Below are 26,694 nucleotides of genomic sequence, written 5' to 3' on the forward strand. Positions count from 1 at the left end.
ATAAATATTCCTTAATTGCACAACTGCCATTTCTCGCAGTAGGAGAGCTTTGGAAATGAGGAACCGCTCCCCATTATCACAGCCACACACATACCCAGACATCTACAAATAAGCTCAGATCAATGCAGGCATTTATTTATTTCCAAACTAGGTGTGTAGGTGTGTGTATGTGCATATATTACAACAGAAAGCAATCAGTCATGTGTGACATTATCTTCCAGGCACATGGGAAAAGCATGCCTGAGCCCATTCCTACACTCACACACGAACATAGAAGCTCCCAGTTGCTCTCACCCAGGAAAATCCTCCACGCTGAGCCACATATGACACGTGGGCTTTGCTCACGTACAAACCTCAACAAATACATTATCTCATTTTAGCCGGGCAGTATTAGCATTGACACAGAGCGTGCAAGGCATTTTGAGTCAACTTTCCTTCCTACTCCGTGTAAAACAAACTTTGACTCCCGGAGCAATACAGTCCTAAAAAAGACAAACACACACGTTTACAGCCCTGAGTGTAAATGATTCCCTCGGAGCTGGTGCTTCCTTCTACCTCCAGGACTTCCCAGTGAAATCACGCACTTTTACATCTATAAATGTCATCAGCACTTATTTCTGCACCTGTGATGCCTTGAGGAGCCACCGTAAGTTAAAAAAAAAAAAGACATAAAAAATAAATCATACAAACAATTCCTCCCCAATACCAGCCTGCTGTCAAAATTGCTGAGAGCTGTGCCATAATACATTTAGTTCATGGCTAACGGTATAATCAGCAAGGCACATGTGTGAACCTGCCTTTCAAGAAATGCCCCAGAGTTTAGTACCCAAGTCTGAGGCAAGAAAGACACAAAAGAAGAAAAATAACAGCGCTTAACATTTAATTGTGAGAAGATCAGCGAGGAAATTACAAAAGCAGTGCCTACTTGGCAAACAAAATATAAAACATCTTCTGGAGTGATATGGGCTTGCAAAGAGTGCTGGTAATAGATTAAACATATGTACTCTACTGTTTTCAGTGACTGCTGTTCTTTCCACTGCAAGGTCCCTACAGCTTTCCTTTTCCCATTTAGGAAAAAGGAACAAAAAACAAGCAAACACCAAAACAAACAAACAAAACTAAACCACAAATCACAGCCCTACTCCATTTGTATAGTTCAGGGCACACTCAGTCTTTTCCACCAGATATTGCAAGGTACGTGACCAATTTGCTTCCAGACTTTGTAAGGATACACATGAAAGTTCAGAATTCAGCAGGGAAAGAAGCTTAACATTAAGGAAATTTAAGTGCTGCTGAAAGTGAGCGCCACGTAAAACAACTTAAGACTTTGCTCATTTTCCTCTGTTTGTCTCGAACTTCAGTACTGGCGTGCTGGTGACACCAGTACCATTAGATCTGGTAGCTCTTCAGAAGCTGTTGATAAAAGGCTGGTTTGCAAGAGCTCTGTGACATTCCCCAATTTAAAACTCCTCTGTAAATGGTTATTCCCCCCAGGAGAACGACCAGGGAAGGGGAAAAGGAACGAGACAAGGGTCAGCGTCCTGTTACCTTGCTGTACTCCTCCCAGGAGTTGCTCCAGGTCCAGTAGTGAGCCTTGTAAAGCCCGACTCTCACGGCCATCATCTCGTTGCCCCGATAATAGAATATGGGCCTGCAAGGGAGAGCAGAACTGCATGAGAAACACCAACACGCCGGGCCTGGGCAGCTGCCGCCGCAGCCTTGCTGATAAGGGAGACAAACACTTTAATGGCGTCTGACTTCCGATCCAGCTATCAGTCAGAAACAGGCTGCCTCCTAATAGTCTCCACTGCAAGGTTTTCAATTAACATTTTTTAAAGTGTTCATCAAGTTGAGAGCTCACACGGCGCAAGAATGAAACATTATACAGCTTGGCTGCCAGTGATTGTTAATCCTTGAACTATCAGACCCTGTTATTTCCTATAGAGCACGCCGATTTAAACACCAAATGTCTCAGAAGTGGCGTGCGTCTGCCAGAGAGTGAAAAAAAAACAGGGATTCACAGAATATGCAATGCTTAGACTCCTCTTTATGGCAACACCGAGATCTATGCCGTTGCTGTCAGACAGACAGGATGGCTGGGGAGGACACCAGCTGCTGACCTGCTCTGGGTGTCAGCTCAGAAAAATCCCATGTGAAAAAAACTGGCAACCAGCCATACTGAACTCCTGTCTGCTTTCCCTGAATTTCCCTTTGCATCACCTAAACACATCACTGAAACCTCCAAATTCTTCCCTACGGTTCTCCTGAGTACAGATCCCCCGTGCAGAGCACAGTCTGCACCCAAGTATGGGCACTACCCGGGCATCCCAGCACCACACTCGTTGGTTTTCCTGATAACGTGCTCTTGTTTTTTTGAGGGAACGGTAAAAAATTTTACAGAAATGGGCTATCTGCAGGAGAGAGGTTTGATTTGTCGCTGCAGCTCTTCACACAAGGACATCAGACATCGCTCTCTCCAGCTGCTTCAGGCTGCTGACAGGATGAGACCACAAAGTTGCTTATCACGGTGGTAAGGGCAGACATCTTCGTCTTTGATTCAGATGGCACTAAGCAAAAACTCCTCTCCGGTGATGCCACCTTGAAAAAAAAGTCCCTACACACAAGATAAGATTAAAATCTCCACGTCTGAACGACAGGAGTGGCCTTAGATCTCTTCTATTGCAAAATTGCGGCCTCCCCTGCAGGTTCCTTGCACAAAAAATGAGCCTTTGTCCTTTGTCAGCAGGAACTGCTCCTGAAGAAAGGGGAAATGCTGTTGCTCACGGTGCCCAGTCCTGCATCCTAACACCTGAAATGCCTGTGAAATAAAGACTGCTTGAGAAACGTGACAAAATGCAGAACCTGATCTAAACCAGGCCCGTTAACAAAATAAAGTGTCCAAACAAATATGCCACGCTTGAAAACACATTAGTCTCCTTTTTCTTTCCCATAAATACTGATTGTGTGACAAGCTGCAGGTACCCATGGAACTGAAGGTGTGGGGGTTAGGTTTGCATTTAAAAAAAAAAAATTAAAAAAAATCCGTCTCTGGAAGAGGCTTACACCTTATACTCAAAATTCTGTTGTTACCAACTTTTTTTTCCTTGATTGCTTTAACCTTTTAAACTTCAAAAAAAAAAAGAAAAAAACCACAACACTACAACTGCATCCTCTGCAACGTTTTGGGGGCTCTTGGAATTGTGACCTCCCATTCAGGTCTGGGAAAAAAAAAAAAAAAAAAAAAAAAAGCAAGCTATCGTGCCCTTGAGTGACTATTATTGTAACACAAATGGCACTGTTGCAAGAGATTGGTGGCTGCAGTGAAATTCTCTTTTATAAGACACAGCAGCTCCACAAACTTTCGGATGTAAAGATGGTGATAGGCTGTGTTTGAGGAACATGCAACACCTCCTAGCAGCCACTGGATGAACTCTCAGGTAACTGGCACACATTCCTTGCTTTAACAAAGAGGAATTTTATGGAACAAAGGCTCACATCCAACAAAGAAAAGAATGTTTTGCATGTGTATGTTTCCTTGTTGTGTCACAGACAAAGAATATGTTTGTATTCAGATTTCCAGGGTGCCAAATTACTTACCAAAATCAGAACTAAAAGATTTCTCTTGACCCCCAAACCTTTCAAAGAGGGCATGGAGGATATTTGCTGTTAAATCTTAGTGTGTCTACCCAACTGCAGACAGTACTCCTCCGTGCTCATAAAGATCCCAGGTCTCTAATCCAAATATATCCTTAGAGATCTTTTCCATCCTGAATGATTCTCTGATTCTAAAAGCAACCAAAGAACCAGGACCTTGGGAAGAGGTCGGCTTCTGGTTTACCTGCAGCAGCCCAGCCTTTAACTTCAACCTCTCTCAAACTGGAATTATATTCTGCAAAGAGCCAGCAAACTCTTGGATGTTTTTCCAGTATTAAAAATGATGTCTTTGCCCCTACCCTGGCTACAGTTCTCAGACCTATCTCCCTTGTTGCCATATGCTGTTTCAGGGATCCCTGCTAACCCCCTGACATTTGCATCTGTCCCCAGACTCCACTGAATGGCGTACGCTGCGTGTCAGGAAATGTCACCTCCGCTTGCTCCAGCAGAGGATTAATTCACAGGGTAAATCTCTGGTGCTACCTCACTTCACTGAGTAGGAGCAAATATGTGTCAGCTCAGCTTATTAAATATTCCTGTAAATTTTTTTTTTTTAAAAAATAATCCAAACTTTGGCACCACTTCAGTTAGGAGGCAAGGGTCGTAGCTCTGGGCTCGTAACTAACCTGTCAATTAGCTTGCCCTGCAAGATGGCAGGTAAAAGGTCGATGCCGTCAATCTGTCTGTCACTCGGAGGCTGCAGACCCGCCAGGGAGAGGCTGGTAGTGAAGAGATCCATCACGTTGCCCAGCTGATGACTGACCTGAAACATCAACAGAAACGCTTTTTGCAAAAAGACCTTCGGTAAAAGCCATAATGAGAGGCTGGTTTCCTCCCAGGCAGCAGTATTGCTTCCTGATCCGCCTTCCCTGCTAAGCATCTTTTAAGAATACCTCCCTCTGCAGTCACCAGCAAACCTCACATTAAAAGAAAAACGAAAGGAGATGATTAATATTTCTTCGTTTCCAAAAAGCATTTGCATTTTGTTTCGTTTTTCTCTTTCCTCTCACTTCTCTCCATGTGGCCACCTACCAGAGCATCTTTTTGCAGAGTTCAACCTCATTTAGCAAATTCTGAGTCACTTGTGAATTGAAAAATCAACATTTAAAACAAGGAAAAAAAGAAAAAAAAAAAAGTCCTTGATTTGTTCCCTCACCAGATCATCTCTGTAGTCCAAAATACCCTGAGAGGGTTTGCAGAAAGCACAAGGATAGATGGATAACAACAAAAAGAGCCCAATGACTTCATCTGCAAACCATTTCCAACAATTCAAGAACTATAAAGTTGTGGTATTTTTAGTATATATTTTAATAAGGGAGAAAAACATCTGGTTTTGGCTCCAAAGGAGATTTACAAAGATTTTTTGTTGTTGTTGTTTTCCTGTTTGTTTTTTTGCTTTAATTGGAAGCCATACTTATCTCTCTGGTCTTATTTATGTTTTAAAAACCTAAAACTCTCTTCTGATTCTTTCTGAAGCTTTGCTCCCATCCTCCTTGGGGTATGCTACAGTTATCTGCAGTAGAATGTTTAATTAGCCAGCGACACAGTAAATGGAAGCAGATACATTCAAATCAAGAGCAAGAGCAAGCATGTTTAGCACCAGGATGCACCAGCACAAGATGTGACATGAAAAGAGCCTTTTCAGCCACACCACTTGTTCAGAGACAAGAAGCCATCTGATACGAGCTCACATCTGTAAGTTCAGAAGCACATTCTGAGTGAAATCCAAGTCCTACCAGCAGCCTCGCTAATGTCAGTGTGAACATTACGACGCTGAGACTATCAAAGTCTTTTTATCTCTGAATCCTCTCTCTAGTCACAAACAGACCCCCCAGCCTGGAGGCTGATACTAATTATTAGAAAATGATAACAACTGATAACATGATAAATGAGTATTGGCAAGATGTTGTTTCCCTTGCTCTAGAGAAACAAAAAAAAAAAAAATAAAGGGAAAATGCTATTTTTGCTGGGATACTAAGCCTTTCATTAAGGGGCTGGGCTGAACAAAATGAACACTTAAAGGAAGAATTAGCAAGTTAAAAAAACCTGGAGAGAGCAACATGCAGGGAACTGATTACAAGTTTAACATTACAATATCACATTACTTGATTACAGCAATTTCAAACTGTAATGGCTTTCATTCATCAAAAAGTGTTGGCAGAAACACACAATATTAAAGCTGCATGTAAGAATGCTTTCACAACTCCTACGAAGCAATCCAAGCTCGAAGCTCAAGATGAAGCCCTGACCACAGAAAGCCTTACCCAGGAAGGCAGTTGGATCAGTGGACCCCAATCAATAGTCTTGGGGAAGGTCTTGGGCATTAAAAGTTAAGCCTCGTTCACGGGCTTTGCTGCATCAGGCAGCAATGAGCAGAGATGAACCCACAGATCCCTCACAAGAAGCAGATGTACGCATGAAATTCTCTCTCTGCATGTGCAGAAGAGGATTGGGATCTTCTGATTTACAGCTGTGGGGGAAGAAACACAACTGAGCCCTCCAGGGGGTAACCAAACTGAACCGAAGCTGGCTGGATCATCCATGGGACACAGACACTGCTGCGTGCTCCTGCCACTGTCTCCTTACACAGGCTCCTCTTGGGCACGTGCTCAGAAAAGAATGAAATCCTACAAATCAGTGCACACATGTTCCAAAAAAATAAATAATCAGCTTGCTCCTTTCACAGCAGGACAGCTTCAGGACAACACTGGTGCTGGGAGCGCTTCTCTCTGCCTGAAGTCAAAGGGGATTACAAGAGCTCAGGGTCTCAGCTAAGATGCTCAGTCCCTCGTAGGCTCATCTGCTGGCTAATTTCCCCCAAGCATGCCTTAGGAGAGCCGTGGGGTCAGCAGAACACCATATGCAGAGCTCGGAGTCTAATAAGGAGCAGATCCGGCACACGCCTGCTCCCTGGTTCCTGCCACGCCAGGCACAGGCAGGCTGGTGCCCGAGACTTTTTGTAATTAGGCCTCTCGAATTCAGACAGCAAATCCAAAAGGCACTTTCCTTGTTGTCACCCCATTCCCTCGCCTCAATCTTCTGATAACAAGCCGCGAGAGGCAATCACTGACCTGAGACTCGTGCCTCTAATATCACCTAATTTATAGAGCGCGCTGTGACAATCCTGCGGGGCCACCCCAGTCTTCTTGTACTGGCCCTTATTAACCATAACCAGATGTAGATGACTCTCTTTAATCATCCAATTACGTTTCTGGTCTCAGACAACATTTTTCCATGAAGCAGAGAAAACTTCTTAAGGAAATTAAATGCCCATGCCACAGCCACTTGGATTTATCTGTGCTCTGCAGCACCACGCTGAAGAATGGGTGGGGAAAAAAGGTTAATATTTATATAAAACTTTGAAGTATTTTCAGAGAAAAATAAAAAAATTACCATTTTCTCCTGTCAACAGTGCTCTTTCATTCTAGTTGCCTTTCCCTTTTTTTTCCTCCTTTTTCTTTTCTTAAAGAAAAATAAAAATCCAGAGAGGGCAACAGCCCAGAGAAAATAAATAATATATATATAAAAAAAAGAGTGAGATCAGATATTGCTCGTATCAGTGAGAAACAGCCGGTATTACGCACATAAGAACGGATTTTTCCCCCCTCCTTCCCCTCCTTCTTTTTAATAAACTCTCAGTATACACATAACGTCTTTAAGAAAATGAAATCCTTTTGCTGTGGGCCACGTCGCTAGAAGAAATAGTCACCACTGCTGTTATCAGTGCTTTCAAGCTTTAACTCTGAATCAAAGGCGACAATTAATAAAGTCGCCCCCGCCAGGAATGGAAAGGAGGAAAGCTAAATATTTGAAACTGGGTGAACAAATGTCAGGGTGTTTTTAAATAAAATCCTTTTACAGTTATCACAGCGAGCAGACCTGATATCCCTGTCTAATTCAATTTCAATTTGCGCCCCATGGGAGATAGCGAAGAAAAGGTTGCAATGCTGTCTTTGGGTTGATATGTTCTTTTCTCCTTCAGGAAGCAGGCACGAGAGAGGAAGGGGAGGAGGGCGAGGGAAAAGAGGAGGAGGAGGATTCAAATACCAACAGAATATGATTTTTTTTTTCTTTTTTTTTCCAGCTGGATCCTTCCAGAAGGCAGATGTGATGTGGGGAATGCTGAAATGCTGATTTGTTGTGAATTCACCTGGAAAACACAGCCGAGGAAGAAACTGCAGAAAGGCTGTTTGTGTGCGAATAAATATTCCTGACGGGGGACCAGAATTAACTCAATGTTGATGCCAAGAGCAACTCAGGCTCCCGAGGCATCCCTCTCCCCAAAATAACTGCAAGTCAGCCGACTGCACCAATTATCCTCCCCTCTATCGATATCCTGTCGAGTGCTCACAGTCCTGCCACCTGACTTCTTTTGTTTATGTAAAAAGGTGCTCCTTCCTTCAAATAAGCTCACGCACCCTGTAACAGCAACAAAACAAAACATAAATACATCAATGAGGTTATTACCAGGCTGCCAGGTCCCATCAGCAGGATGAGCCTTCCAGCCAATAACTGGATTTCACTGGCCTCAAAATTCTCTTTTTTTTTTTTTTGGCTGCAGCTGTGCCAGCTGAAACGGGGGCTGGCCCACTGCCTGCTCTCCAAAATCTCCGTGGCTGGAATGGAGCAGCCCCAGCGCAGGACGGATGAGCTGACCCTTCAAGCTTTGCATCTGGCAGTGCTGAGAAGCTCTGTGCTTCCACCCTGGTTCAGGGCACCCAACCCTTTGTTTCCATCAACTCTTTCGAGAAGAAAAAGCAACGAGGCACTTTGAAGCAGTTTTTCCACATTTTACAGCTACTTGGACTCCGCACCACTTAGACAGACTAGTTTTAACTTGCAGTCAAGAAGGTATTGAAGCTACAGACTCCATAAGATATCAAAAAGAAGCCAGAAATGTACTAGCAAACACGTCTCCTCACTTACTAGGTCCAAAGAGGAGATTAAGAAGCAGCAACCCCAGGCACCCTACATGCTAGAGAAGCAAAAACTATTTCACAGAAGCAATGCCATACCTCTCACCTGCAGTCAGTGCTGCTGTGGGTATCACTGCTGGAGCCTCGACAGCAAGAATACAAGCAGAAAAGACATGTAAGTAGCTGTTACATATTTTCTTATTAGGAGCATCACACTGGGGGTTCAATTCGGAGCAAAGCAGCGCATCCCAGGGCCACAGTTCAGAACAGGCTTCCCGGGGTACCTGAGCCAAGTCCAAGAGGACACCTGGGATCCAAACACCTGCACATGCAGGCACTTGGCAGGCACAAACTGGAGCCCAGGATAGGAAGAATTTGGAGTTAAGCACATGTTTAAGTGCCAAAGATGATACCAACGGTGGTGCAGGAGGGAATTTTGTGCCCCATAAGCCTTACGCACGCTCTCCAGCCTGCTGAGCATGCACGTGGTCCTCACAGCACAGCCCTGGTCAGTCCATCTGCATATGCAGACACGTCAGCTCTGCACAGAAATGACCGTTTGACAGAAATTCAGAGAGCAGCTTCAGCTGTAACCTCAAGCAGGAAGCCATGCATCACACCAAGCTACCGAGAAGGTTTCTCACCACACAAAGCTTCATCTGCTACACTCTGGCTACATGCAAAAGGCTACCTGTAAGAGTGGTACCAGCAAGTTACAGTCAGAAAATGAACAGGCACACGGATTTCTCTGCTCATGTTCCTAATTACCATTAGCGTTACTACAATGGAAAGAATTTAAAAATTTGGTATTTACTTGTCCTCATTTATAATGCATGTTTACTTTTAGCACATTATTCAGTTTGGACATGGAAAACAAAACAGTCGGCTTCAGTTTCATGTTCTCATATGCTAGCCCAAGGCTGTTGTACTTGGCTTGTAAAGACTTTATGGAAATGTTTAAATTTAAACAAAAAGATTGTTTTCATTTCAAATTAAAAAAATAATAAAATATCCTTAGTAGGTTTTGTGGACTCTAAAAAGCGATGAAACCTAACTACCCTCGTACCCTCAGCTGCAGATCTAAGATATCTGATAGTATTCTCCTAAATGCAAATGATAAATTATCATTATCCTGACTCAATTAAACCACTGAAAAGGAATGCAACTCAGAAAAATAAATGTTTTATTTATGAATAGTTTGCAATCTTAAGCACAGTGCCCAGTTAATGAAGTATCACATTCTTCGGGGATGAGAGGTGCTCACAAAGGGGAGGGAATCTGTGTTATTTACTATGAGCCCTCCCTGCAGAAGAATTGATTGCATCTTTCTTTAATGAGAACTGGGACAAGAGAGGCTGGTAGTACCACCAGAGGATTATTTTGAAGGGATCATATCTGAATTTGTCTACAGGCAGGAAAGAGCAATATTCTGGTATCTAGACCTCCCCGAGAGGAACTTTTATTGAACACCAAAGCAAGAGCTGCAAGGGTCAAATCACTTGATACTTCAAAGCACAGAGAGTGCATTTTCACCACGCTCCTGCTCCACACTGGGACACACATCTGTGTTTATACTTCTACTTGTTCAGCTATGTAACCCGCTAAAATACTGTGGACCAGAAGACTAAAGGGTTTAGACCACGAGGACAAAACGACCAGGCTGTGTGGTATTCACAGAAGTGCTGATCACAGACACTCGAGATGCAAATTTGTGCTAATGAACAGAAATGGCATTGTTCTGAGGGGTAGCATTCAGCTCCTTATTTAGGCAAGTGGCTGGACTGACACATTAAAAGTCAGATCCAAAGCCCACTGAATCCAGCAAGAACCTTTCTGTTCATTTCAGTTCACTCACGACTGATCAGAATCATTAAAAGCAGATACTCACCCCTCCTGCAGGAATATGTCCAGGCCACCAAGCGATCGCTGGCTCTCTCATGCCACCTTCAAAGGTGGTTTGTTTGCCACAGAGAAAACGACCGTTGCTTCCTCCTAGAGAAAGAAGAAAACCCATAAAACCCATGATACGCCAATAACTCATTTCAAAGGGACACTGGCAACTACAACAATTTTAAGCTAGTTTTAAATGAGTTTTCATTTGTGCACGAATCCTACTTCAAGTAAGATGTCCAGAGCTGTTTTCTTTAAATATTCCTTTATGATGAATTTTAAGAGTGTCTTTTCAGCACATAGAGAAACTTGACAATTAAACACAACTTGCTGTCAGCTGGACAAAGACAAAACAAAACAAACAAAAAAGATAAGACTGCAGCACTTTATGGATGTTAACTGCTGTTTGTAACTAGAGAAATCTGACACTTTCAGGAAGAAATAGTTTTTTTTTTTTTCATAACCTTTTAAAGTACCAGACCAGTATGAGATGCAGATACGAGAATGAAAAAAATAAGTCATACATTCCCTGAATGTTTCCCTCTCAGAGCTAGGAAGTTTTTTTTTTGCAAGAATATTGGTGTTTTTAAGCCACTCTTACAGCTGAGCTTACTGAAGAGCAAACAGGGAAGGGCTATGACTGACTCCAGGTCACACAAAGTCAAACACAGTGGCTCAGCTGAAATCAGAACTCAGGATACTCCCTGCTTTGTGGTCTAATAACCACTAGACAGCCTGCCTCCAAAGAGAAGAGAGTGGGTTATAAAATCAATTTGCAATGACTCTGAGAGAAAAAAATCATTTAAACAAAGGAAAACGTGAGTAGAAACAATAAAAATACTATTTCTTCCTGATAACTTTTCAGGAGATCTAAAGAGGGAGGGTCTCAAACTGTAATTACTCAGAAAGTTCAGATATGCGTTTGGCAGCTGGAAAATAAAAATCCTGTGAAGTTTTTGTGCCTGTGTGGGCCTAAATAAAATAAAAAAAAAAACATTCACCCCCTGACAGAGGAGCACGAAGTGGAAATGCACACAGGTGAACAGCTACACCAGGTTAGGCCAAAGTTACCTCCTCCACCAGTGGCCAGAAGTAATGAACATAAATAGACCCATCAGGCTAACTCTAAACATGAGAGCTCTGAACTTTGAGGCTTCTCCTGACTGCACAGGGGATAAGGAAAGAAAAACAAAACCCACCAAAAAACAGGTACAGGTCTCTTTCCATCCCCCCGTTCACACATGGAAATATAAACCTAGATTTCACAATCCCAGTCCAGGTTTGTTCATTCGAGACTCACCTTGTTTAGGAGCTGAAATGAGAGCAGCCCCGTTATCAGAGGTGAAAAACACAAAAGTGTTCTCACTGATACCAAGCTTTTGAAGATGTTTTAGGATTTTTCCAATGCTATCATCAATTTCCCGTACGGCATCCCCATATCTGAAGCAAAAGTAGATGAAAAAAACATTAAAGGCAATAGAAGAATAAAAGTCTGATGCAGAATAATGTATTGCAATAAGCCACGATGCTTTTAGTGAACACAATTTACACCTGGCCTACAGAAGGAAATACTTCTCATATGCATCAGGTACCATATTAAAGTTTGCCAGGGTCACTGCAAAACCTCTTTCCTGTATGGAGCAACTTCTCCTGGATACTAGGAGTCAGAATCTGTTCAGATCTGAGCTACGCTTGGACAGAGACCAGCAATGGATAAAAGTTTAGCTATAAAGTTCTCAGATATAGGCAATGCCACTTTGCCGTTGTCTTGAAGCAAATTACACCATTTTTCTTATAAATGCTGGTTTGAAATCACGCTCTCAGAAGCAAGGCTCACAGCACCTACAGAGCTACTCTTGCCTTCTGTAAACTGCATTTTTCGTGCATGCTTTTCTACTCGCCCCTCTGATTTATAAGTTTTTACAACAGGCACAAACCATACAAAGGGCTTCCAAAACTTCATCTATGCCACATACAGCACTTCATTACTCACACAACTGGCAAAGGAGCTTAGATTTCTCCCCTCCATTTCGGTCTCATGATCTTCATTTCAGATTATAGCAAAAATAAAGAACCAAAGTTCTCACTAACTAATATATATCGTCATGTACTTCAGCCCACACTTTGAGAACTGATCTATATAGCTGGATCTAATGAATGCAGCCTAGATTTTCCATTTCTCCAGCATGAGATATTAATTATAAATAAATAAAATAGTAATAATAAACAAAAACCACCAAAACACACAAAAACAAGACTTACAGTCCTCTCTGACTAGAGCCCAGGAAATGTTTGGAGGCATAAACAGGAGCATGGGTAGCATCAATTGCCCAGTATAAAAAGAATGGCTGCTGGCTGGCCTGCTGCCGGCTAATAAAATCGAGAGCTTCCTGTAAACAACAGTAAAAATGAATTTAACAGAATCATCCTCTGCCATCTAAGTCTCTCCAAAAAAAAAGAAGCATAAAGTCACTGTGGGTCAGAAACCAGTACTGAAATAAATGGTACCTGTAGGTAGATCTGAGTCAAGTTGGCTTCACCTGTCTTCAGATCGATTTTGAAATCTTCATAATATCTTAAGATAAAATGAATCAGAGAGAAAAAAAAGAATAAAACTTAAGGAATACACAACACAAAAAAGCTGCCCCTGCCCCCATTATTTATATAAGCAAGGCACTGTTGCTACTTAGCAGAAAAGGTGAAAACATAACTTACGTAACAAGCCAATTCTCTTCAGATAATTAAAAGAACGTCATCTTATTTTTCTCTTATGGGAGAAAGCAGTGAAATGGCCAGATTTGAATGAATCACAACTGCAAGATTTGGACAAACGTGAGCCATGAGTTTTTCAATATTAAGCTATTAGAACATGGGTATAAGGCAGTGCTCCTTCAATAGAGAGCTGTTTGGTATGTGATATTTTCAGAAGAGCACAGAAACTTTCATTGAGATAGAGCAACCCTGGAATCAGAACTTGGGCTGCCCTGAGAACGTCGTGCTGGAAGCATCTTCAGACACCAATTATGCAAAGAAGGGCAGGCTGCAGACCTCGTGAGAATAATAGTATGTGAAATGAGATGACACCAGGCAGAAAACCAAATGGGTGAGAATGGTACATACTGCATGTTTGGAGCCTAGGATGGTATTAGGCAAACAGACAAAAGGTTACTACAAAACAGGCAGAGGAGGAATAAAGCATTCTTTCAGTACAGAAAGGAACCAGTTTCCAAGAGAAGTAGTGGAGTGAAATCATCACAGGAAGCCTTTAGGGCACAACAGGATAAGCAAACATCTCTGAGAGGTTCTCTAGAGCAGCCACAATCCCTACACGGTCTGTGTGCAACCTGCAGGTTGGGCTTGGCACTCAGACTCGTGTTTCTATCTACCTGGAGCATTTTTCCACAAGGTATTCCCCCTTCTGCCCTAGCTCCAATGGAAATGACCATCCTCAGATTAGTTCATGGATGTTAAGCAGTGGCTATTAAACTTGAAGACCTGGAGACAACCTTCAGTTCAGGAAGATGGACAGCCACATAAAAAAAAAAGACAATTCCATGTTTGTTTTCTTATACCCCTCCTCTAGGTACCCACTGCAGGTAGCTGTTGCAGAGCACAGTGGATTAATTCAGCTTTGTGCTGGACTCTGAAGAGCTGTTTGTATGTTTCATGAGCTTTTACAGGCATCTTTTCTGCATCAGCTTACTGCTGAGCTGCAGAGCAGAGGGGGCATTCAGTAGTAAGCATCTTAGATCACATCCAAAGCAGGATGTTCTTAATAAGTGACATGCTCTAAAAGTCCCCTGCTTGGGGTGAATCACCTGGAGGTCACTGGCCATCTAACCAAGCCTGGAAATTTGCCTGATTCTGGAGCAGCTTCTGGTTTTGCCAACACTTTTTCACTGAAACTGGTTTGCTATGCCAGTACTTGTATTCCAACACAGCAGTATCAGCAGGGAGAGCAAGGAGAGCAGCATTACCAGCAACGAGGTCACGGTTTGGAAAACAACTGGCAGGCAAGCAGCTGAATTACCTGCCAATCATTTCCCAGTCCCTATACACAGGGATATTGGGGACTGCTTTGTTATCATAAGGTCCAAAATGGCAATTTGGGGATCCAAACCATTCATCAAACCCGTGCTTCAGGGGATGGAATTGGGGCCTGTGGCCCAGATGCCTAGGAACAAAAGAAATAGATGAATTTAAGTTCTATTTTTTGCTTCAGTGCCGTAATCTCATCAGAATGGCATGCAAGAAAACAATCTTTGCCCAAGAAGAAAAACTTCAAGCATTTTAATTAAATAAATGACTGCAGAGCATTGTCTTGATCTTACTTGTTGCAAACGGACCCATGCAGACCATGCCAGACCCACGCATCCCATTTTAGCCTACTGTCCAGTCTGTTTTCTGTTATTTGCTTCTATCGGTGCCTTCTCTCATGCTGTCTTGATTATCTGCACTGATGGACTACACTGCTCAAAGCCACCGCAAAACTGCACGTAATGTTTTGTGGAGGATTCTGATCTACAAGTCACTTTTATACCACTAAGCTGTAAAAAACACACGGGAAAACTCATGAAACATACCACTGTATTTGCATTCCCTTTATGGAGTCTTTATGTGGCCAAAACGGTAGAGAGAGACCTGAATGTAAATGAGAACGAGTTCTTTACACACACACGTGAACCTAAAGCACATTTAGCTACTCCTGATGACAGCTGCATTCATCTACGCTGCTTGAAAACGCTCCTAACTTCAAGCTGACGCTCCTTTCTAATCCCTAATTTCTCAATTGCAAATTCTCTGTCTTGAAAAGAAAGAATGCCCGTCCTTTCAGACTCTAGATCTTCGTACCCAAGTGTTTATTTAATCATTGCAGATTCTACTCACAAGCCTGCATTCGCAACCTGTCCGTTTTGTGCTATCGCTGTCTGCACGCTTTCTGAACATAAGGGACATAAAATGCATTACCTGAACTAAAGCGATCCGTGATGTCATTTTGAGCTATTCCAAAATGAGTTAAAGCATAAAATAATCATCATTCCAGCTACGATAGTATCTTGGTGATGTAACTAAAACTGCAAATCTCCAGTACAGGACTCTCCTGTTTCCTCATTTATATACACAATACTACAAAGCTATTCCTGGCTGTTTCCACAAGAACAGGGAATAAGAGAAAATATTCTAAGAAAGCCCTAAGAGAACTTACAAAGGAAGAAACATGAAAAACGTATCAAATAATTACTGAGATACAGAAGGTAGATTGTTCTCTCCCTTTTACAATACAAAAATAAATAGATGCAACAAATTCTAAAAAGGTCATGGAAAACACTTGACTTGCAAACGTATAATTTAACTGTGGAACTCACTGTCACTCTGAGATGCTTTTAAAAGGGATGCTGAAAAAGATACAAAATCTTCTGCCAGAAAACTTTAAGATCTCTACAAGCCCCATAATTCTACAGGGAGCTGGGATGAGACTCCAAACTAACTATTGCACGCTGCCTTTTTTTTTTTTTCTTTTTCTTTTAAACATCTTTCTGGGAAGCAGGTGATGTTCACAACTGCCAGAGACTCCTGCTGCACGGTATCATTCCCCAGTCCTCTCCGGTACAACAGTTCTTGGGTCTGTAATGATAGCACACTGCACATCCATATTTAGGTTGCTGCTTGCTAACAGCTGCAGGTCCTTCCAGATTTGCTGTTTTCCAAATAACTGCCTGGAACCAATCTGTATTTGCGTTGTTTATTTCTTTTCCCTGGGTGTATGAATTTGCATTTATTAGCACTGAACTGCATCTTATTGCATTCAGCCCACTGATCCGATTCTTCATGGCCACTCTGCTGTTTGGATTCGTGGTAATAAATAATTCACTGTCTTAGGTTAGTTTGCTTTCTTTCCAATTTCAGCAGCATGGGTGAATCCAACCACAATTCAATCTCACTCTTCTCTAACTTGTTAGCAAAACTGCTAAATAAAATGTATCCCATTACTTTCCTAAACAGTATCCCCCTGGTACTAATCCCATCTGAAGCCTCTTCATTAACAATTACTCTGTTAACCAAGCAGTACTCGTCGGGGGTCTATGTAGTTTTGAAGTTGCTATTTATACATTTATTTATTACAGCACTGTTCCAAACTGTGAATTAACTGTTTGGAGATCTCCAGACACCGTGGGATTCCATTACAGCCCACGAGCGCATCTGAATTTCGAATGTTACAAATGTACCAGCTTCAACTACTACACCCGTAATTCGGTCTTTGTTTGAACTGAATACCTCTCAGGCATTTCCTTCCCAATCCTTCGCAGCCATTGCACAAGATCTGCAAAGATTTTATCGTACTATCATGCAAGTCAATAAAGCCAAAGGACAACGTTCAGAGAGTACTGGCTCAGCCCTCTAGTTCTTTTAAAACACCCAGAAGTATCAGCTGTCCTCATTAAGTCCCTCCCTACCCGCCCTGATCTTCTACAGCAGGTGAACAGACTTCAGCATAGCTCTGATATCAATTCACTCATCCTCAAGCATCTGCATCTCTGTTTTTGTACCATACACTCATCCTGCCAAAGACAAAAAGCACATAGGTGCTGAAGGCAAGTTCCAACAGAAAACATCTTGGCACTTCTTGATAACATTAAGTAGTGTGGTACATGGATGAAAGCACAAAGAGCCGCAGGCTTGATATATAAGCATGGATCTACGCGTGTATTTGTAATGGTAACACTCAGTTTGGAAATTGATCACAGCAGGGGGGAAGATCCACCACAAATTTCAAAAGGCAGACGTCTGAACTTCAAAACAGGCTTTCTCCTACGCTTCTGGTTGCCCTGCTGCTCTTTCATGATACATACACACACGTACTGAAATGTCAAAGCAAGAGATCTTAAAACAAGTTTACCATTTGCCAATGATCTTATTGACGTAGCCAGCTTTCTTCAGCAACTCCGGAAGCAGTAATTCAGAATCTGGGATTCCTCCTACTATATCCTGTGGTGTGTACGCTGCGTAAAACAAACAAACAAGAAGTCTTTCTGTCTCTTACAAGCACTACAGCAAACAGCTCACGGCCACCCATCATTAGAAGCATTATTACTGGATCAGAAATAGCAATTAGTTTGAAGTTCCAGCAATATCGCTCTCTGGAAGTCTTCCCGGACCAGGAGATGAAGAGGAAAAGTTGATTCAGCAAACACACACCTCAAGTAAAGGGAAATCTCCATCTGCCTACACACCACGACCAATAAAAAAAAGGAGCTGCTATCACAGAAGGAAGGCAAGGCCCATGGATAGGGCAGAAAGAGGGGTGAGGATCATAAAGAAAACAAGTGCTTTAAGCATCCATTGGAGCTGCCTTTACTTCTGCAAATTTGCCTTATATTTCCCAAAACGAAGGCATTTTTTTCCTAGATGAAACGATTGACGAACTTGCTCAGGCTGCAAGAGCTGAAGGAAATGAGGTCTCTCCCAGTCTGCAGCTCTCTGGTGTGTTTTTGGTGAGGGTGGAGATGGCCGAGCTGTGTGTGAAGCAACACGCAGCTGCTGCCTCCTGCCCAAGCACGCGTGGTCTCACACAGCTTCTGGCGTTCCAGAACCAAAAATCAACCCAGAGACTTTATGTACTGGTAATCCTTCCTGGGAGCACCACGGGGCTATAAAAGTGCCCTTTCTGAAACGGGCAGAAAACCAGATGCTGAATAAAACTGTAAGCAGCTTGTTCTTTACTCTGGGCGTTAGCACACACCCTGTGTGATTTTCTTTAACCAGACACCAATTACACCAAGCAGAGGAAACACTTCTCTGCCAGCAGAAGCAAGCGGATCAACCAGCCTTGTTTGTGTCTCTTCATTTGAGAAGGTTTTCTGCTTGATGAGGAGGAAGCAATAAATTTCACGCTTATTACCAGCAGTTAACATGGTAATCTTTTTGTGCCACTCTGGAAGACCCATAAGGGAAGATAACCGAGCCAAGCCTTTGTTCAAAGCAAAACTTTGCACAAAGCACGGAGAGAAATCTCAAGAGGAATCGGGAATGAAGCCCATACCGTTTCTGGCATGTCCATTCGTGGTGTAAAAACCATTCCTGACTGGGAGCCGGCCCGTCAGCAGCGCTGCCCTTGCTACAAACAACAACAAAAAACATTTTTTTTTTTCCATGCACTCTGGTTACAGTTAGCACTATTGTATTCAGGCTGAGGACACAACAACCAAAGCGTGTCAGTGTCCTGCCACAGCCAGCTGCTAGGATCACTCACATCAGAACTCAACAACAAACCCTTCCCAAGTGAGCCAAGGTGATGGCCAGGTTGTGATACAACACCATTAGTTATGCCAGGATGAACCCAACTGAAATTTGGCCCCTCTGTTAAATTACTTTACCCACTGCTGAGAAGTTATCATTTCCAACTGTAACCAAAGCAGCCCTCCTACCCCAGTAATTAATAAAAAAAATAATAAAAAGGAATACCTGGTGTGTGTATTTAAGAGGGAATCCTAGCACAGATCAATTACACGCTCATATCTAAGGCTAAGTTTTCAAACTTGCCTGAATGGAAGCCACGTAGTAGTGAACAAAAAGAAGCTGTCCAGCTCTGACAATAAAAATCAGCTCCTGAACTCTGCAAACACTTAAACAGATGCTGAAGTACTACTGGACTTAGCAGGACTGCAGCATATATTAAATGCCTGTTCTGAGCAAGGACAGTCATTAGCACGTTGACAAATGATTTGCTAAATGAAAACCCAAACAGAAAGCCTCTGTTCCTCATTTTCATTTCAGTTCTTGGTTGCCAATAAAGCTGGGAACACACACACACAAAGAAGGATTAAAAGTAAATAACCTTTATTTCCCAAACTGAACTGTTTCTTTTGTCTCTCGTCCCTTCCCCAGGAATCTCACAAGCCATGGGGGTCAACAACAGGACAGGACCTGCTGCCTTCCTTGCACAAAAGTCTCACCAATGTTAGTGGAATCAGACAACCTTCGTACCTTTCTGCTCAGCAATCACTTAAATACTGCTTGGTCTGTTCCAGAATGAGAAAGAACTAAAAATGCAATGACTGAGGCTAGAAAACCAAACCAGAATATTTTATAAAATCCTTTAACTGCACTGATTCGATCACTACAACACCGCTTTGAATGAACTTACGATCGTAGGCTTCCCACTCAAAAAGTAAAGAAAAAGGAGGCAAAACAAAAGATCAAAGCACTGAACCCCAACTCTGCCCCCAGGGTAATCACTGGTTTGGTTGCTAGTTGATGGCAGAGGCTGGCAAACATCCCAAGCTTCTCAGAAGGTGGCATCCTCACATCCAGCGCACTTACATGGCGAACAGAGGGGGTTGGCAGTATAAAAGTCCATGAAAAGCATCCCTTCCGAAGCCATCTGGTCCAGGTTAGGAGTTTCCTTCGAAGGCTCTCCGAAAGCTCCCAAATCCCCCCAACCCATCTGTAAAAAAAGAACACAGCACAAGACGTAAAAGTACTTTTACTCCTCCATAAATGCCAGTGCTTCTGGGCTCACATAAAACCTTTATTTTATCCCTTCATTTCTGTCTTTATAGTGCTCATCTCCCTACTCAGGGAGCACTTCACCAACGTCGTAAAAATGGTCTCCCCCAGCCCCGTGAAGCAGGGAACTATTCAAGTTTTCACTGGCAAACAAGGAACTGAGGCACGTGTGAGATAACTGGCTTGCTGGAGGACATTTAAAAGCTTGCAGAGGAACTGGATAAGGAACCCTAACGTCTTCTCTCTTACTGCAGTGCCCGAAGACTTGCAAGGAGGAAGTTGCACCCGATCTGCTCAGTGTTACACAGCTGCAAAGCCAAATTGCTCAGTCCCTGGCCACGTGTCTTTGTCTTGGAGCCCAGCACTCTGCTTGTCCACCCATGTGTACTCAACTATGAGGAAGGAAAAGCTAAGAAAGGAAAAAAAATGCTTATTTTAAAAGCCAGCTGTAAAAAAAACCTGCTGGGGGCATCGTGTGCGAGCCAGGGGTTTTACCCCGTGCCTTTCCAGCGCAGCAGGGTCGTGAATCCCTACCCAGGAGGGCCATAAAGCCACCGCCGTGCTGCCTGTGCTCGCTGCTGAGAATGCTGGTGGGTAATAACACCAATAACAGCCAGCGACTTCAAACAGAAGGTTCTGGAAGGGAACAGCTTAACGAGCAATTAGGCCCCACGGTTGCTAGAGCTTATATCATGCTTTAAAAAGTGCAAAAGCTGGCTCTAACGCAGGCATGTGTCAGGTGAGCAGCTAACAGAGAGGGGTGATGTATCCAGAGCTGTAGGAAACCATCTGCCTGGGCCCAGCTGAGAGCCTCCCGTTTGCACTTTCTTTTCCAGTTTGGATAAAAAAACTCCTGGAGAGCTGCAGAGCCCGATTTTGAGGCTTGAGCAAAGGGCAATTAAACGGTGGGACCTGACAGAGGGCATGGAGTTAAATCGGGTTCCGTGGATCAGCCCTCAGCTCTCACCTCTTCAGCGTCTTTATCGACATGAAAGAAAGAAAAAAAGGAATTTTGGGGTGCTCTGATTCACACGGGAGTTACCGAGGGATCAAAGGCAAGAGAGCAGGGAGCCGCAGGTTTAACGAGCAGCGTACACATCCACAAACAGCCCACAGAAGCCCCACCAGGACCCGTGCCCCGCCAACACTCCTGGAGCGGGCTGATCATCTCGACAGATTCTCGGGGGGAAATATTCCCCATCCGAAACCACGTCCATCTCCAGTATTAGAAGGCGTTGGACTATTATTTTTTGTAGGCTGCAAGGCCAGTCCTTGGTTTAATTGCTCAGTCATTAGGAACGGGCTGACGAGGCGACTTAGCTTCTTGATAAGGGGCATAGGGTGGCAAGCAACAAGACCTCAATGCAGGCTTTCAAATGTATAAAGATTTGAGAAATCTCATGTGTTTCCCTCAGGACATCCACAAACAAGGGCTAAAACGTCCCCTGGGGTAGCTGTGCCCCGCGGGAGGGGCACGGCCTTGAAATCAGCAATGTTTTTTACATAAAATTGGGAAAGGACTTGAGAAGGAAAGCAGCCGAGCGTGGCAGATCCCTCAGTAAGTTCTTCCAACCCCTGAAATGCTCTGCTTGTTCCACTCAAACCTTTCCACACCGTGCCACCGACCCACGAGCCTGAATCACCGCACCCCAGCCCCGTGGCCGTGACTCAGGACGCTGCCCCTGCCCCCCTGCTGCCCCGCACAGCGGCCGAGTGATCGGGGCCGGGTGCTGTGACCCCACCAACCCCCCCAGGCAACCCGTCCCAACGCCTGACTGCTCCTTCTGAGAGGAAACGGCCCCTAATTTCCAGCCTGACCCTCATCTGGCACAACTTGAAGCTGTTCTCCCCAGTCCCATCCCTGCAGGATATCGGGACCAGCCTGCCAGACCCCTACTCCCAGCCCCAGAATGATCCCCTGGCCCCACAGAGATCCCCCTGTCCCCATAGACATCCCCCAGCCCCACAGAGACCCCAGTGACCCCCCCCCGGCCCCATATACACCCCTGGGACCCCACAGAGACCTCCTCCAGCCCCATATAAACCCCCCTGGCCCCATATACACCCTCCCCCTGCCCCAAAACAACATCCTCGGTCCCATATACAGCCCCCTCCAGCCCCACATACCCCTCAATGACCCCTCCCCGGCCCCATACAGGCCCCCAGGCTCCACAACGACACTCCCCGGCCCCACAGACACCCCAATGACCCCCCCCGGCCCCATATACACCCCCGGGACCCCACAGAGACCCCCTCCAGCCCCATATACCCCCTCCCCCAGCCCCACAACAACATCCTCAGCCCCATATACAGCCCCCCACGGCCCCACAACGCCATCCTTGGCCCCATACAGGCCCCCCCGACCCCACAGACCCCCCAATGACCCCCTCTGGCCCCACATAGCCCCCCCCCAACCCCACAAACACCCCCTTGGAGGCAAGCACCGCCTCCCCCCGCCCCACAACAGCCTCCAGGCGGCTTCCACCGCCCCCCCCACATCCCCTCACATCCCCCCGAGCCCCCCGTCCCCCTCACATCGTCCATGAGCAGCAGCAGCAGGTTGGGGGGGGCGGCGCGGCCCAGGGCCCAGCAGAGGCAGAGCGGCCCCAGCACCGCCCTCGCCATGGCAACGGCGCCCGCCTCACGTGACCGGCCCGCCTCACGTGACCCCCCATCCCCCGTCACGTGACGCGGGGCGGGGCAAGATGGCGGTGTGCGTAGCCGTGATCGCCAAGGAGGTGGGGGCGAAGGGGGGGGGGCTGGGAGGGGGTTTTGGGGGGATATTGGGGGATTTAAGGGTTCAAGGGGGGGCACGGAGGGTGTATGGAGCCCGAGCTGGGGTGAGGGGAGAGGGGCTGGGGGTATAGGGTGGGGTTATGGGGCCAGGTGGGGCTATGGGGCCTTACAGGGGTTGTAGGGCCAGGTGGGGTTATAGGGCCTCAGAGGGGTTGTGGGGTCTGAGAGGGGCTGTGGGGGCTCAGGTGGGGCTGTGGAGCCCGAGCAGGGGTGAGGAGAGAGGGGCTGGGTGCACAGGGTGGGGCTATGGGGCCAGGTGGGGTTATGGGGCCTTACAGGGGTTGTAGGGCCAGGTGGGGTTATAGGGCCTCAGAGGGGTTGCAGGGCTCAAAGTGGTGCTGTGGGGTCTGAGAGGGGCTGGGGGGCTATGGAGCCCAAGCAGGGGTGAGTGGAGAGGGGCTGTGGGGCTCAGGGTGGTGCTATAGGGCCAGGTGGGAATATAGGGCCTCAGAGGGGTTGTGGGGCTCAAGGTGGGGCCCAAAAGAGGCTGTGGAGCCCAACCTGGGGAGAGGGGCTGTGGGGCACAGGTGGGGCTATGGAGGCCCAGCAGGGGTAGAGGGGCTGTGGGGCCAGGTGGGACTGTAGGGCCTCAGAGGGGTTGTGGGGCCAGAGCAGGGGTGAGAAGGGCAGTTTGTAGGACCTGAGAGGTGGTGCAGTGGGGCCAGGTGGTGTTATGGGATCTGAGAGGGGCAACGGGATAGTGGGGCCGTGTGGGAATATGGGCCCTAAGAGAGGCTGTGGGTCTAGGTCATGCTGTGGGGCCTGAGAGGGTCACCAGAACAGAGCAGCCTGTCCTCACGAGCACAATTTGTCATCCTCCTCAGAACTACCCCCTCTACATCCGGAGCGTTCCGACGGAAAACGAGCTGAAGTTCCACTACACGGTGCACACCTCCCTGGATGTGGTGGATGAGAAGATCTCCGCCATGGGCAAGGCCCTGGTGGATCAGAGGGAGCTGTACCTGGGGCTCCTCTACCCCACCGAGGACTACAAAGTGTATCTTTACAACACCAAGTGTATCTTTACAACACCATCTGATCTAACCCCTGCGTGGCACGCTCTCCCTGCAGTCACACCACGTGCTGTTGTTCACCAAACCATGCCTGCACCTTGTGGGGAAGCTCTCTTGCTGTTTGGTGCCACCTTAAAGGCAGCAGCAGGAGGTTCACAGCCTTGTTCGCAGGCACCTCAAGGGCTGGGTTCGGTGCTTTGCTCAGTTTGGCTGCTGCTGCTGCTGTTTGTTGCTAACAGGGTGGCCAGGCCTCACCCCTATGGGCATTCGGCCTACATCAAGCAGCACCATTTCATAAACATGGTTCTTTCTCCTCATTCTCTGCTTAATTAAAGCAGGTGAGTAATGACAACAAGGCTGGGACTCCTTAATAGCACTAATGAATGTGGCAGGAGCATGGTGGTGTCGCTGGGTCAGCTCTCAGGCCTGAGGTCCCAGGTGCACCCTGCAGCTTCTCTCAGATCCACACCCAGGGTCACAGCTGTCCCAGGGTTTTTGTCACAAAAATGTGACCTTTTGAATGCTTTTTGGCTTGTTCTCTGAATGCCTAAGAGGTTATCTGCTCTAACAGACCTGACTTATGGGTTAACTTTTGGGGTCCCTGATATTAAAAGGGCCTCCAGGCCTCTGACTGCAGCCTCCTGAATGAGGCTAAGGTGGCTGGGTCAATGAAACCATTCTTCAGAAGAGAGAAACCCTCACCAAACAGCTAACATGGAGCTGTTTGCAAAATGCAAGGCATCATTACTGGCCAGCAGAGGAGCAAACGGGATCAGGAGTTACCAAAGGGGGCGGAAATCAGGTGGAGAGGGAGCACCCCGGTGTCTTGCTTACCTCACCTGGGCCTGGTTCTGTGCTGGGTGCAGTAAGAGCAAGATATTTCCTCTCCTCAGCTTTTTTTTGAGTGTATTCCAGCCCTGTACTGGTTGCTTTGCCAGCCTCTGGTGTGTCAGGAGCACGGTCCTTAACAGCTGCCCAGCTATGGCTACGTGACAAACTCAAAGGTGAAGTTTGTTATGGTGGTGGATTCTTCCAACACAGCGCTCCGAGACAATGAGATCCGCAGCGTAAGTGCAGGAAATCAGAGCACAACTTGCCCCATCCGTGTTTTTGCTACTTCCGCTTATTCATAAAGTGCTGAGAACCAAAAAGAAAAAAATATTAATTAAGCTGCACTCCCTTTTCAGATGTTCCGAAAGCTGCATAATTCATACACAGACATAATGTGCAACCCTTTCTACAACCCTGGGGACCGCATCCATTCCAGGTAAGTGTGGGATGACCACGCTGACCTGTGTCATCTCTCTGGGACCTGCAGCACACCTGTGGTGTAACAGGACCAGGAACATAACCCCTGTGCTTGACCAGATCAGACTGCTCAGATGGAGAGCAGCTGTATTGGTTTTGGGTCATTACAGCCTAATAGGAAACTCTGAAAGTCCCCTGAGAAGTCACACGGAGCTGTCTCACTGCCACTTCAGAACTGGTGTTAAAAACAGAGAAAATGGTGTCACTGGGGGCAGAGAGTTACCTGATTAGCTGGAACCTTGGTAAATAGAGGGGGTTAAATGGAGTAAATTACTGCAGCTGGCCAGGGTTTATCCTGGAGTAACAACAGCTGGGATCAACACTTGTAACTCCCCCATGTGAGGGCCAGTGCTCCCCAATTCTAAGCTGAAATCTCACAGGGAATTTTAATAACACTGGGAGTCTGCATTGCCTAGGCAAGAAAACTTCTACACTTTGCCAGGATAAGCCCTGTCCTTACTTCAGCTTAATTAAAGTAATTACTCAACAGAACACGCTGTAGTTAGAGTGAAACTACGTATTCAGCCAGCTCATTAACCAGCAAGAGGCATTGTTAGCTGCTGGCATTGTTAGGAGGGCTGGTGTGCAGGGCTAGCTGCTTCCTCTAATGCTGTGTTCGTTTCCTTCCCCAGGGCTTTTGATAACATGGTGAACTCCATGATGATGCAGGTGTGCTGAGGCTCTGCCCATTCTCACCCCAGTGTTGAGAGCATTCCCCCGTGTACAGGAACGCGCCCTACAAAGTGATGTATATATGGTCTTTGTTCTGTGTCATACTTTAAAGCTGTTCTATGTAAAATAAACTCGGCACCTGCAAGCTCTGCGTGCGTTCCTACTCCAGCAAACCAAAGTACAGCACAGAAGTCTCTGCTCAACTCCTTGTGCCTTCAGGTACCCTGCAGTAGCCAGCTCTTCCTTCAGGAAGGTCAGCAGCATCAGAGGAGGCCTGTTCCCCACAGAAATGTACACAGCTGTGCTCCTCTGTAACTCAGATGTTTCTGTAGAAATTGGGCTTTGTAGAAAAACATCAGTTCCTGCTGAGCTTGTGATGAGAGCAAGCACAGCTGCACGAGAGACAGCTAAGAGATTGTTATTGGGGTCAGCCTGGATTTCATTCAGCTGAGATGGTGACACTGTTCCTTAGAAGTACCCATGTTTTAGAACACTTCCCTAATGCAGAAGGAGCATAGCAGCAGCAGCAGCAGCAGCCCTTCTGCTGTTTGCCAGCCCCCTTTGCTGCTGCTCAGGACTGTTCAGTTCTGTCAGGAACAGTCGAAGCAATGCTTATTTCAAAACCGTGGCCTCCTCGTCCTGTTTTGCCTTAACTGGGAACACTCAGATCTGCATGTACTTACTTCAGTAGTTCTTGGAAAGAGAAAGCTGCACAGATCAGAAGGCTCCAGGTCTCTTTACAGTCAGCCACTGCTTACATGCTTGAGGAGGATCTGGCAGGCAGACAAACAGCTGCTCTCACAGCACCACCTTGCACCTGATGGAGCCCTGCACTGATCTTACCTTCCTGGGGAAGATCTGTGGGTGACTCAGATTTGACAGCATTTGCTTTTATCGCTCCCTGAAACAGAGCAGGCACGCTGAGCAGTAATTCTGGG

At 45.7% G+C, this 26,694-nt stretch overlaps 2 protein-coding genes across 2 annotated transcripts in view; one reads left to right on the forward strand and one right to left on the reverse strand.

Moving 5' to 3' along the window:
* The window catches only part of GALNS (galactosamine (N-acetyl)-6-sulfatase), a 41,918-nt gene extending 22,013 nt beyond the window's left edge, over positions 1 to 19,905 (reverse strand). The window contains exons 1-10 of the mRNA XM_032195639.1: positions 19,782 to 19,905; positions 18,502 to 18,576; positions 17,359 to 17,461; positions 14,491 to 14,634; positions 12,969 to 13,035; positions 12,723 to 12,850; positions 11,761 to 11,900; positions 10,459 to 10,562; positions 4,281 to 4,417; positions 1,549 to 1,651 (exon numbers count right to left, since the gene is read on the reverse strand). Of these exons, the coding sequence (XP_032051530.1) occupies positions 1,549 to 1,651; positions 4,281 to 4,417; positions 10,459 to 10,562; positions 11,761 to 11,900; positions 12,723 to 12,850; positions 12,969 to 13,035; positions 14,491 to 14,634; positions 17,359 to 17,461; positions 18,502 to 18,576; positions 19,782 to 19,905 (1,125 nt within the window). The remainder of the gene's footprint in view (positions 1 to 1,548; positions 1,652 to 4,280; positions 4,418 to 10,458; positions 10,563 to 11,760; positions 11,901 to 12,722; positions 12,851 to 12,968; positions 13,036 to 14,490; positions 14,635 to 17,358; positions 17,462 to 18,501; positions 18,577 to 19,781) is intronic.
* A 2,746-nt stretch (positions 19,906 to 22,651) lies between these two features.
* Positions 22,652 to 25,902, forward strand: TRAPPC2L (trafficking protein particle complex 2 like). Its single transcript, XM_032195640.1, has 5 exons — positions 22,652 to 22,705; positions 23,588 to 23,760; positions 24,756 to 24,843; positions 24,964 to 25,043; positions 25,717 to 25,902. The coding sequence occupies exons 1-5, from the start codon at positions 22,673 to 22,675 to the stop codon at positions 25,760 to 25,762; spliced, it is 420 nt and encodes a 139-aa protein (XP_032051531.1). The 5' UTR covers positions 22,652 to 22,672; the 3' UTR covers positions 25,763 to 25,902.
* The last annotated feature ends 792 nt before the right edge of the window (positions 25,903 to 26,694 follow it).

This window comes from Aythya fuligula, chromosome 12, assembly GCF_009819795.1.
Source record: "Aythya fuligula isolate bAytFul2 chromosome 12, bAytFul2.pri, whole genome shotgun sequence".
Taxonomy (NCBI): domain Eukaryota; kingdom Metazoa; phylum Chordata; class Aves; order Anseriformes; family Anatidae; genus Aythya; species Aythya fuligula.